The 13294-nt window shown below is 51.1% G+C and overlaps 1 protein-coding gene across 1 annotated transcript in view; it reads right to left on the reverse strand.

Moving 5' to 3' along the window:
• SYN3 (synapsin III) overlaps positions 1–13294 on the reverse strand; it is a 420949-nt gene that overhangs the window by 12831 nt on the left and 394824 nt on the right. Inside the window, 3 exon segments of the mRNA XM_030322308.1 lie at positions 2060–2162; positions 6491–6565; positions 11271–11413. Coding sequence (XP_030178168.1) covers positions 2060–2162; positions 6491–6565; positions 11271–11413 — 321 coding nt within the window.

A 13294-nucleotide genomic window follows, 5' to 3' on the forward strand; every position in this document is an offset into this window, starting at 1 on the left:
GAGAAGTTGTTTTCTTGTTTTTTAAAGTCCAAACCCACTAATTTTGCTTTAAAAAAAAAAAAAAATGTAAGAGGGCTTTCATCCCTGACCCTCTGAATGTCTGGAGGCAGGGAGCCTGGGCCCACGAGTACAGACTTTTGTTTCCTAAGAACAAAAGTTGAGGAAACTCAAGATAGGCAAGAGCTCTCGGGGCAGAGAGAATGCAGGAGAAAAGGGGCTACGCTCACAGGAGAGAGGGGAGGGGAGTCAAGGAGTCCTTCCTCCACGATTGCTGTCGCCTCTCTGGATGGAAGCTCTAGGAGGAAGGATCCCTGAGACCATGTTCACTGCTCTATCCCCACCACCTGGCTTGGGGTCTCGCGCCCCGCACAGAGGCTCCATAGCGGAGGATGGATGAACGACTGAGTGCCACCGTGAGTTCATGGCTGGTGGTCCCTGTGAGTTGATGCAGAGGCAGGAGCGACAGGAAGGGTCTCAACAGATGCAAATTCTCAGGCTGGGGGTGGGGGTGGGGGGCGCTTCGTCCACCCCTGGTCCAAAGCTCCCAGGGCACCCTCAGGAAGGCGGGGCACTCGTTCCTCCCGGATGCAGCCTGGCTCAGAAGCAAGTCTGCGCACCAGTACTGCTCCTGGCTCCTCCAAGGCCTCCTCTGGGAGGGGGCTACTGGAGGAGTTTCAGCTATGGAGGGAAAGCAGTTCCTGGACTTGAGAAGAGCTGTTTTCCGGAGCAGGATGGAACCTGCAAATAGAGACGCAACTCATCCTGGGAGCTTCCTGGCCTCTCTGGGGAGGGTGGAGGGACTGAGTCCATCCTGGACTCCCTCCCCTTCACCTCCAAGGGTGGCCACTCCTTGGGCACGGTGCGGATGCCCTCCTGGCACGGCCGGCAGTAAACAGCGGGACTCCCACCCATGGGGTCACCTGGGCCTGCCGCGCTGCAGGTCCGGGGGAGTGGCAGGCACGTGGGCCCGGAGGACTGGCTGGCTCCTGTGGTCACCCCAGCCATGTGCTTCCCATTAGCCGCCCACAACCCGGGGAGGGGGTGGCCGCAGGGCTCTCCCTCACGTGTCTTGGCCTTGTGTCAGCACCGCCCATCCGCTGTGGTTTGAAGAGAAGGCCATGGAAAGGGAGCCTCGGAAGGGGCCGTGGGGAGTGTGAATGTGGAGATGTTGGGGAGATGTTGGGGAGAGAAGGGAGAACTCTGAGGCCAGAGGGGCATTTTCAGGGAAAAGCAGTGGAGAGCCACAGCTATGTCGGGGGGAGGCATGACAGGGGAGGGAGGTGGGGTGAAGGGGGAGGCTGTGGGACCCGGAGGGATGGGGCAGGGAGGGTCCTGCATGAGAGAGGGGATTGTGGATTGGGGGAGGCATGGACAGGAAGTCGGAGGTGAAGGAGAGTATGGGGCCAGAGGTATGTGGGTAGGTGACAGTCCTGGAGGGCGGCAGGGGTTGTGGGACAGATTCTGGAACCCGCAGCCGGTCTCCAGCCCCTCTCTGACAATGACACTTCCCTACGTCTTTCCTTCACTCACAGCCCCGCAGGGCTGAGTTCCCTTTCCTAACTTCCAACGTCCTCTACTGCTTGTGTCTCATCCTTCTTCCCCACCAGCCTGGACACCGCATGTCGGTCTGGTTCACAGCTCTGTCCCCAGAACCAGACCCATGCCTAGCCCTGGGGAGCCCCTAAGGACATGTTTGTTGAGCGAACAGACGATGGACTCTCTGCATGGTGATGAGGGGAGTGTGTCCTTCTTATATGCTTGGACATAGAGAGTTTAAGAGACCCAATGGGACACAGTCTTGCCGACTCTTGGTAATGCTCTTTCCCTACCCTGAGGCCCATGGGTTGTCAAACTTCATGTCCGGAGCACAGAGACTCTAAACGCTATTGCAGGTGGAGATGGGGAGGGGTGTGAGGCTGGTGGGGGAGAAGCCTCTGGAGCCACATGTGCCCAGGCCATGAGCTGGGACACAGCCAACCATGCTGGAGACCACACTTGGATTTCTTCCCTCTGGCACTCTGGCCCAGGAGCTGGACCAGGCCAGGAGGACATCCCTCACCTCAATGATGTAATCTCTGCCGTCCTTGCTGTGGACGGCCTTGACAGCACAGATGTCCAGGCCGCCAAACATTTCTGAGCAGCTGTCCACCCACAGCCTGTACCTGCAGGGATGGACAGACAGACAGTGAGTGTGGGGGGAGAGGGCAGGAAGAGGGAGCAGAGAGAGAGAGGCGGGGACAGATAGGGAGACACAGAGAGACACATGGACCAACAGGTCCCAGTACAGACAGCGACACATATGTATCCATTCAGAGATGGAGAGAGATGGTCAGAAATAACAAGAGACAGTGATGCAGTAAGAGAGACAAAGGCAGAGACACAGAGGGAGACAGAGAGGCAGTGGGAGAGACAGAATGGGTATAGAAAAAAAGCAGAGACATAGATGGATAGAGAAAGGGACAGAGAAAGGGAGAGAGAATACAAAGGGAGACAGGAAGCAAGAGAGAGGAAGAATGAAGGTAAGAAGGAATGAGGGGTGGGGGAGATCTCAGAGACCTGCCCCTCACCCCCACCCCAGGACCTTGCTGGCTCCCCAGTAGTGGAGAGCTTACCCGGTCTCCATCCGGAGCCATCCTGGACACCCAGCTACTCCTGCAGCCCTTTTCCCTTGGGAACGCTGCTTGAAGGGCTCAGCAATCCCTCCCAGGCCGCCCTCCAAGCCCCGGCGACCATGCTAGATGAGAGCCTAGGGGGGACAAAGGGTGCATTCTCCCCGGATCCTGGGGCGGGCAGACAGGGGAGCCTGGCAGGCTGCTCTCGCGGCTGGGGCCTGGCCCTCCGGACCCAGTGCTTTTGTTCCCTTTCCAGCCACTTGATGGCTGCAAGGCCAGTTTGCTTTGCAGGGGAAAGATCTCAACGCTGGACTTTGACCCTGCAACAAGGGGATGGTTGTATCTGGAGAGTCTTCCCCGGCTTGCACTTGGCTTCCCTTGTGGTGGCTGGATTTGGGAGTCACAGGGGACTTTGTGTCAGTGTTCTTGCTTCTCTCCTCACCCTCCAGGGTCACACGGGGCACTCCTGCTCTGAGATCTATTTGTGTCTCTGAGCCAAAAGGCCTGGAATGAGGAGAGATCATGGCTGAAGTGCTCTTAGAACCAACTCTCTCATCTTAACCGCCAATGCCCATGGAGGCCCAGAGAGGGAGAGTGGCTTGGCCAGGCCACACAGCAAGACAGTAATAGAGCCAGGATTACACGGATCTCCCGGCTCCTAGCTCTCAGTTTTTGCATCCAGCTGTAGCAAGGAGCATGTGAGATCACAGAAAGAAAAGGAAGGATGGAAACTCATGGCTATTGAGCCCCTACAGGCCTTCTGCGGGGGTTGACCCTTCTTTCTCCCTCTAACCCCAAACACAACTCTGTCAGGAAGCTTTAGCCCATTCTTACTGATAAGGAAACTGAGGCTCAGAGAGGTTAATCAGCCACTGTACTGGCTTCCAAACCTAGAGTCTGTCTGATTTCACAGTCCAAGCAAGCCACCCTTCCTCTCCCTTGGGACACATTGCAGCCTGTTCTCCCTTAGCATGGGATACCAGTGACCTGGGGTCTTGCTATTAATTTCCTCAATAGTTTTGGGTCAGCCTCTTCCTCTTGAAACCTCAGTTTCCCTATCTGAAAAATGGGAAGGTCTAGGTATGATTCTAGTTGTGCATCAGAGTCGCCAGGAGAGTTGAGCACAAAAACACAGAGTAAACATTCAGATTTGGGGGCCCTGCCCTATGTTAGCATAATCTCTGTACGTTTTTAAAATTTCTCCTGTGATTCTCATGTGCAGCCCCAATTTGAGAATAACCTTTGGTCCTCAGAGCTCTAAGAGCTCCCCGGGCTCTCTGACCAGGGTTCCTGTATCTGGCACCAATGGCTAACTCCAGTTTAGGAAGACCTGTGCCCTAAGACACACTCCCAAATCAGGTGTCTTTTCAAAGGAAGATGGAAGTCTGGACCAAGACCAGTCTGTAGAAGACTGGTTTCTAGAGGCTGTTTTCAAATGATGAGTTTCTGGAATAGCTACTGGCTGCATCCCATGGGGCACAGCTCTCCCCACTCTCCACCTTCCCAGGTTCAAGGAAGGGACTTCAAGGGTGGAGCAGTGTGGGAGAGCCTGGAGAACATGGGTCCATAGTCCCCTCCAGCCATGTGGGACTAGCACCAACCAAGCCATATTATTGGTTTTGCCAAGGAGTCAGGCTACCTGGCAAACAGGCCAGGTGGAAAGAGGGCCAGGGGAAATTTATGGGCTCCCAGAGATTTTCCCCTGTGGAGGTGGGATTGGGGAGTTCTGTCCCAGGTTCTGGGAGTACTGCCCATGGCTTTACAGAAGGTAAAGTGAATTCAGGCCTAAGTGGACTCATGCCTATTGTAGGCTCTTGAAGGAATAGCTCAAGTGGCTTGGAACTGTGCAGTTAGGGATATGGTGGCCTTCTGGGGTGATTTGTGAGCAGCTCATGAGGCATGGCAAAAGGCTGGGCTCACGATCTGGAAAGGTCACGGAGAAAAGGACCATGATGTCCCATGAATGCTCATTGGGGGAAGGAAATGATTGCCTCAGACCAGATGATTCAGTTGTGCAAAGTAATGAGCACACTCTCCCCTTCCCTGAGACTAGTTGGCACAGGTGGGTTCCAAGATTGAAGGCTGCAACTGCCACCTGGGGCTGCCATGGACCACTTCTGTGTTAGGCACAGAACAACCCCCTCCCATTCAGCACTCTGGCTTATTACCTCCACTGAACAGTTGCAGAAGTTCACAGAGAAGTTAACTTACCCTAGGGAACATAAGTTGGCAGGGACAGGACCACTCACTTTTGTTCACATCCTGCTTTTTCTTAGAGCTCCAGAACCATAAGTTCCACGAGGGCAGGGACCATGTCCATCTGTCTGCCACCATTTTCCCAGGGCCTAGCTCAATAACGCTCCCAGCTGGTGCTCAATGGATAACTGACAGAGAAGTGAAGGAAAGCCTCCCAATTCCTACTCATTCTTTACAGGGGATTGTGGTTCCGCCTCTTTCAGGACGCCTTCCCTGATCTCACCCCTTCTTGCACTGGGTGCCCCTTCTCTGTGCTCCCTCTGCAAGCACCTAAAGCTCGCTTCCACCCCGACATACCACACTCTGTCTCTACCTTGACTGGGGAGCCGGGACTGTTGTTTTAGTCTGCATAACATTCATTTTCCCTCCTATCCTTCCTGATGTTCCTTGGCATCATACCCCTTCCGGTCTCCCTCAGTCATTCCTGCTATAGCCACCTGATCCCACCCTAATCTCCAGGGGGCAGAGAGGAGACAGAGGCCTACTGAATCACAGTTTTCTGGGCCATAGGGATTGGTTCAGGGATGGTCATGTGACTCAAGGCAGGCCAATCAGTGAATAAGGCTCAATTTCAGTTTTCGGTTGAAATGTCTGAGAAAGAGGAGTTTTGTCCTGTGGGACTTGACACTCAGGATGGGAGCCTGGAGCCACTATGGGCCACCAAATGAGTGTACTGTCCAGAATGAAGCCAACATAGAACAAAGCTGAACTGAGGTGTGTAGAATGAGCTTTAAAGTCTTACCTAGTGCTGCACCTCTGGAATTTTCATTGCCACAAGTCAACAAATCCCACTTTGTCTCTGACAAATGATGTTTGTGTTCTGACACTTGCCAAGGTCACACAGTCTCTAAAGGGAAGGGCTGGATCTTTTCATCTTGGCCTCCTCAGTGCTTGGCACAACATGGCATGCAGTAGGCACTCAATAAGTGTTCATTCAATGGATCTTTCTGACTCCAAAGCCCACACTCTATCCACTCTCATTGCATGCCTACACGCAGGTCAGCTGGCTTGCAGGAAAGAACGTGTGTGTGCTGCTGGCCCTGGTCGTAGGTGACTGGCCCTTCCTCAGCTGAAGGGAGCTCCCAGGAGTGTTTACAGGCAGAAAGACCTGAGGGACCTTCAGCCAGAGTGCACATACCACATTCATGATTCACTGGAAATACCCTCTCCCTCCTGACACTGAGATGGAGATAAGTCAGAGAGAAGAGTGGACATTCCAGTAGCTCTGGTGCCCTAATAAGGATGCTTTCATGTACCTGTGAGAGCACAGAGGGGACTGGTGAGGACTCTCTGCTATCTCTGCAGTAGCTGGGCAGGGCTGGAAAGACCCTTGGACTTGGGGTTAAGACATCTCAGCTCTGTCATTGATGAGTTCTGTGACCCTGGACAAGTCACTTTCCCTCTCTGAACTGTCTTCTCCCATCTGTAAAGTGGGATTATAAAACATCTACCCTGCAGCTTGTTGTGCAATAAAGAGCTGTTGTGCCCAGGAAAGTGCTCTGTGCATGGCAAGGCACTGCCAGAGGGTGAGGTGGCATTCCTTACAGACTTCCTGTTGTATCCCTCACCCACCTCCTGCTGTGGCTGGTGCGTCGCCCTATTACACCTCCTTCCTCTCTTACCTCTCTGTCATGGCCACCTGCTCCAGCATGGCAGAACCTGTGTTGGCCTTCCAGTTTCCAGAGATGGAGGTTCTCCTGTAGCAGAAAAATAACACTGAGGGCATTAGGACACCTGTCACTGCTCTGCTTTCCATCTTTGTTTTGGCTGTTAGGAGGCACCGATTCATATATGTGGCTCACATGATGGCATGTATTATTAGGTACACATCTTGTCCCCAGCTTTATTTGCCTTTTTAAAATTTTCCTTTATGCTGTTGTTTTCTTTACTTGTTGGACTTTATTTGTCTTCTAAGCCACTTCTGATATCTAAGATTTAAGTTTCAAAAATGCCTACACCATCAAATGAAATCTCCCAAACCTTGGCCTCTTGGTTTTGTAAAGGAGAACTAGGGTAGTAGAGCCATTAGTGATCCTGGAATTTCTTGAGGGCTCCAAAATGTAGGAAAAATGATCCATGGAGAGAAGTGATCACTTTTTCACGGTGAAGGGCAGGAAGGCCTCCTGGCCTCAACACCCTCTCTATTTGTTTGCCTTTTCTTCTTCTTCTTCTTCTTCTTCTTCTTCTTCTTCTTCTTCTTCTTCTAACTTTATTTATTTATTTTGACAAAGAAAGAGAGAGATAGTGTGCATATGTGCGTGTGAGTTGGAGAAGGGAAGAGACAGAGAGGGAGAGAGAGAATCCCAAGCAGGCTCTGTGCTGGCAGTGTGGAGCCTGATGAGACATGGGGCTCAAACCCAGGAACCATGAGATCATGACCCGAGCCAAAATCAAGAGTTGGATGCCCAAACAACTGAGCCACCCAAGTGCCCCTCGTTTGCCTTTTCTGCTCTAGCAACAGCTGACCTCCCTTGCAGTGCTCCAATGCCACAGATTTCTCCTGTCAAGGCTTTTACTCATATTCTTCCCTTTGCCTGATCCAGTCTTTGTCTCCATTTTTGCCTCCCTAAAACCTACTCATCCTTCACGTTTCGTGGTATGTGGCTTCCCAACTATCCACCTCCCTGACAAGAGTAGACATGCCTATACCAATGTTTAGTAATGCTTATCTCACTTGGAATGACTGCTTTCATGTCCAGTCTTCCCTGAGGGCAGGGGCATATTTGACTCATCCCCTTTCCCCCCAGTGTCCAGCGGGACCCGGCATGTAGTAGGTACCCAGTAGCTAACTGCTGGGTGAGGAACTGTGTATATTGGGGAAGAATCGAGACAAATGATCTCCAGGGGCTGATCTGGACTCAGTAAAGCCTAAATGGGTGCAAGCAAGGTAGCAGAGGTGAAGTTTTCTGTTTTGTGGCCAAGGGAAGGCATGTGGTTAAAGTGAAAGGGTGAACTGGGAGGAGGAATTGCTACACAAATATACCCTTCTAGAAGAGAAAATAAAATGCATCTGAAGACAACAGATGCTGAGAATTTATAATGGCCAACAGGAGCTAGAATTGCTAAGGGGTGCAGTGACATCGATAAGCTTTATGCCAGTTCAGTTCAGCCCATCTTGATCCAATTCAATTTGGCAAACACTCATTGGGCCACCCTATGTCCTGGATACTGGACTAGGCTCAGTGTGCAGAGATGACCCCATCCTAAGGCTGGTCTCTACCTGGAAGGGTGGACTAGTTTGAAACCAGAGTGGAGGTGTGGTAAGGTTAGCAGCGTACCTGAGGAGCGAGCGGGGAGCCCTGGGAAAGCAAAGGGGAAACCAGACTCACTCAATGTGACCCCAGAAGGTAACCACGGAATGTGCCTTGGAGGATGGTAGGGTTGGTATCGTGGGATCTGTATGGTGGTAAGAGAAGGTAAGAACTGACGTGGGTCAGACAGATGCAAGTTTGAATCTTGGTTCCAGCATGTTCTAGCTGCATAACCATGCATATCTCTGAGTCTTTAAATGAGAGTGATCTCCATCCCGATATATTGTGTGGGCTAAAGGAAATATTCCCGTAAATATCTTAGTACAGTGGGTGCTACTATTGTTTTTTAGTAAGCAGAGACACAAGAAGAAGGCACTGCAATGCCAGAAGGAGCAGAAACACAAGCCAGATTGCTCTCCTTCCAAGAAAATAATGATAGGGAGAGTTGCTATTCAATGAATGTTTTCTATGTCTGAGACATGGGTCGAAGGTCTCTATAAGCACTAACTTATTTCAGGCTTACAAAACCTCATGAGGAAGACTTACTATTATTATCATTCCCACTTAGTGACAGAAGCCACCAAACCATATATGAGAAACTCCGTGCTCTGCACCATGACTCTCCATGGTGGAACCCATCACAGGCTAGGGGAAAAGAGTCAGTTGGTCCAAATGTGATGCACCTGCTGGAATGTAGGACAGAATGTAGACTTCGACAGGAGAATCTACCTTTATTCCAAATGTATGATGTTGACTCCCTTGCTGAAGAGAGTGGGGGTGGGTGGTAAGGTGCGGCCCCAAGTAACCTTGGTTGTGAGTGGAGGCTGTATGACTAGATATAAAAGGAGCCATATATGAACACTGTACTGCACTGGATGAAGCTCTTTCCCACGGGGCTCCAAGTTAATGGTTCTGCAATTGTATTGGGATCAAACAAATAAGTAAATAGATGGCAGATGGTAGGAACCAGGTATTTCCCTGTTTGGTTGGGAAGTTCTAGATAAGCAATCTGGAAAGGCTGAGATGATTCATGTGGTACTAGATGAGAGTCAGACACATCGATATGAACTCTCTCTAGCTTTAGATAGAGCTGGTTATATATAGAAATAATTACAGATACGTGAGCATACAGGGGTTAAGGGACACATGTATATTTCCTAGCTCTGTCTGCTGAGAGGCCTTGGAAACAATGACAGCCCAGTAGCAACAAGGCAAAGGCCTGTGTGCAGGGCAGGAAGTGGGCCAGAAAGGAGGTTGGGGGCGGAGAGGATGCTGTATGCTGAGGTCTGACATGAACCCCCTCCCTCGGACCGGGGCCAACCCAGGGTCCAGGAAAAGCCATAACTAATGACAAATTGGAGCTGCCAGGGCAGAAAGGCTCAGCATAAAGAATGCGGCAATGAGCTAATCTTCAAGAAGAGAAACTGGGACAAGGTGTCGTCAATGTCAAGTGGAAATGCGAACAATGAGGAGAGGAGGGAAGTGATATCATGACGGATTGGTTGCAGGCCTCAGGAATGCCCTGGACTGCTGCACTGGAACGTTCCCCAACTCAGAGGGGGCAGGGAAGAGCCAATCTTATCACCCTGAGGGATCTGAGAGCAGTGACGGGTCTGGCCTGGCTCATGGGTGGAAGAAAGAGCAAAAGAATTCCTGGAGAACGGGCTCCATCCCTTCTCTGGGAATCTTTCTTTACCAGGTCAACTGCCAGCATCTCGTGCAGCCCACAAAACCTAAAATTAACATCCGGCCCCTTCACACAGAAAGTTTGCTGACCCCTAGTCTAGGCAACCCAGGTAGTGCCAGAGCAACCCTCAGTAATACATAAATGGATGTGTCTGGCTGTGGTCAATAAAACTTTATTTACAGAAATAGGTGGCAGCTGGATTTAGCCTGTGGGCTGTGGTTTGCTGACCCTGGCCTAGAGCACAAGCTCCACTGTATAGCAGCATACAGAGAGATTTCCAACTGTCCATGGCTAGCCATTGCCGTCCTCACATATGGAGCCATGCACACAGTCAGCGCTCCATTAATGCTTGGCAACCCGGCACTGGTTGGCTCTCTGGGGTCTTGTCATTTTAAGCAGAACCAACAACCACATTCCAAAGTGAGACCCAGAGAGGCCTTGGAGCAGATAAGACCTCCCACCTATTCAAGGACTTGTGACTGCAGCAGCTCCAGTGTGAGTCATCCTTTGCCAGAACTACCCCTGGGGTGAACGTGTGCTGGATTTTCTGGCATCCATTCCTCCTTCCTTTGTCATGGCACCTCAGTTTCCCCTGGGGGAATGACCCCACCCAAACGGCATTCATCTTGGTGGGACTCTCCATACTGGTTTTCTGCCTTTCTCTAATCAGTAAGCATGTGACCTAAGTTGGATTAATCAGCACTGTTTCCATGGAATCACAACCTTGAGTTAAGCACTGAAAATGATTCGGGCAGATTCATGTCCCAGTGGGGGTGCCATGAAGATTGCCTGTTGCTTCTGGCCACCCAGATTCCTGGAGCTGCCCTGGATCCTTATCTTTCTGAAATTGATAGTTTCATGGTTTTGTTTTTAGAGTTTCTGATCATTCATGGTTTTCTAATAAAATCCCTTTGAAAAACTCCCTCAGGTTAGTCAGATGTGGTTATTGTTGCCTGCAGCTGGAGAGATCTGGTGTAATCTCCTAATTAGTCTTATTAGTTCCAGAGAACCCCTTTGCAGCCCATGGCTCCAGAACCATCTTTTTATAAATACAGGTCAGATGATGCCACTTCTCTGCTCAGAAGAGAATAGAACAAAAGCCCCAAGCCCTCAGCACGGCATTCAAGACCCTCCTTGATTTGTCCCCAGGTTTCTCTTTCAGCTTGGTCTCCTATGGCTTACATCCCATACATACTCAAAGTTCCCTCAAACATGCCAAATGTCTGACTTGCTCTGGGAGAAACAGCTCTTTTTGGGTAGACAGATGTCTACCCTGGGATGCTTAGCTGTACTGACCAGAGAGGAAGGCAGTAAGGAGACATAAAGGGAGAATAACGATGTGCTGAAGGGTCTCTGCCCTGGGGTGGAGGAGACTGGCCTGAACATGTATCTCTAATCACTGTTCCTCCTACACTCTCCTCCCACCCTTCCTCCCAGCCCCCTAGCCCCCACCCAGGGACTCACATGTAAGCCTTGTAGTTGGATCCAATTTTCTGGATGCGGATGTCGTACTTCGAGTCAATGAAGGCCTCAGTGGTGGCATAGGTTTTGGCCATTGCCACCATGCTGGTGATGTCCTGGTAGTCATGCTGGTTTTCTACTTTGATCTGTGTGGGAAGATGAGGGGGTGAGTGCCACCTGCCCAGCGTTCATGGAGCACCTACCCAACGCCAAGACCCAGGGTTCCATATATAGTGACCTTCAGAAAGTCACCTGCCTAGCAGAAGAGAAAGACATGGGAAACTAGTCATTCCAGTAGAATGTAGAGGAGGAAGGGAACATTCCATCTGGCTGGTCAGGAGAATCTTTATAGAACAGGTGAGCTCTGAACAGAGTTTGAAAGAATAAATACATGTTTCAGGAGGGGCATTTCTCTGGAGGATAGAGAGGGCGGGCAAAGCAGAGGCAGGGGAACCACTGGGGAGCAGGAATGGGCAAGTGGTTCAGACTGGCCGACAGGGCAGGATGGTGAGGGATGGCTGAAGTGGGTTGTCAGGAAGCAGGCCTTGGGGGACTTCAGCCACTTTGGTAAGAGGCTGAAGGGTCTGGAAAACCACTGGAAGAATTGGAGGAGTTGAAACAAGAAAGTAGCCTCACTGTATTTTAGAAAAATCCCTCAAGTAGTTATATAGTGGGTTGAATGGAGGGTTGAATGTGATATGGGATAGAGACCAGTTAGGAAAAAGGGACTGTATGTATATGTGCACATGGTATGTATGTGCTGGGTGTGTGCATGTGGGTTGTATGTATGTGTAGTTTGTGGGAGACATGCATGTAGTGTGTGGGGGACATGTGTGTGGCACACAGGTGCAGTATTTGTGGTGTATTTGCATGTGTAAGATGTGTGTTGTATGTGGTGCTCGTGTGTGCAAGCAGTGTGTGTGCATGTGTGCATGCGTGTGTATACACTGGACAAGGTTAGTTGTGCTTGGCCTAAGGCCTGGGAGAGAAACTCGCACTGTTTACTTAGCTGAGGCCAGGAACACGAATTTGGGCCCTGGGGTCAAGGAGAGATCCCAGGAGAACTTCCAAGGCCAAATGCAGGGGACCAAGCCAAGGCTCTTTGTGCTCTCAAGACAGAACAGAGGCTGACTGCAACTGGCTATGAACAGCTGGGAGGGCCGCCCCCTCCCGTGTCACTTCCGCCTGGACAGCAGAGGGTTCTGATGTTGGGCCAGAGGCAGGGAGAGCCCAAATTCCCTGGTGGGGGTTGGCCAAGTGCCGGGAAGCTTGGGGGGGGGGGTGCTGTTCTGTCCTTACGGTCTCTCCTCAAGGCTCAACCAGTGCCCTGACAACTCCATCCCTCCAGGACGATGCCCACCTACAGCCCACAACTTACAAAACAGCTTCACAGTTCTCTCCTGGGACACAGAATAGGGTTGCGAGGTGGGCAGCATGGGCATTAGTATGGTCATTTAACAGATACAGAAACATATCTCTTGCCTTGTCTAAGGCTATATGGCAGCTAAGCACAGAGCTGGGAACGAAGCTCGGGACTCCAAGAGCACAACTGTTCTTCAAACCATCTTCAGGGTATCTACAGGTGCATACCTGCTGTTGCACCCCCACAGATGGGAAATAATGACGGGGAGTGAGGCTTGGTGCACCTTCCCTTTTTTGGCTCTCGGAGAGTCCCAGCCTCTCAGCCATGACTCTGAGTCCCACTTTGCAGAGAAGATAAAAGTGGCCAAGCAAGAGTTTCCTATTTTCTATTCCTTTCCAAGCTCACCAGCTTTCTGCTTCTTCCTCCAGGTGGCTGTGTGCCGCCTCCCAACCCTGGCTGAACCTGTCCCTTGTTCTAGGTCTTCCTAGAATGATTGCTCACTGGCCCCTCCTCCTGCAGCAGGAGGACCCTTAAGCTCATCTGGGTATCTAGTCTCTCAGCTAAAGACAGCTTTGTTCCAGTCTCCCTCACAGGTAGATATGGCCAAGTCTCAGAGTCTGGTCAATGAACACGCGAGTGGTAGTTGCTGTGAGCAACCTCTGAG

Source organism: Lynx canadensis, chromosome B4, assembly GCF_007474595.2.
Source record: "Lynx canadensis isolate LIC74 chromosome B4, mLynCan4.pri.v2, whole genome shotgun sequence".
Lineage (NCBI taxonomy): Eukaryota > Metazoa > Chordata > Mammalia > Carnivora > Felidae > Lynx > Lynx canadensis.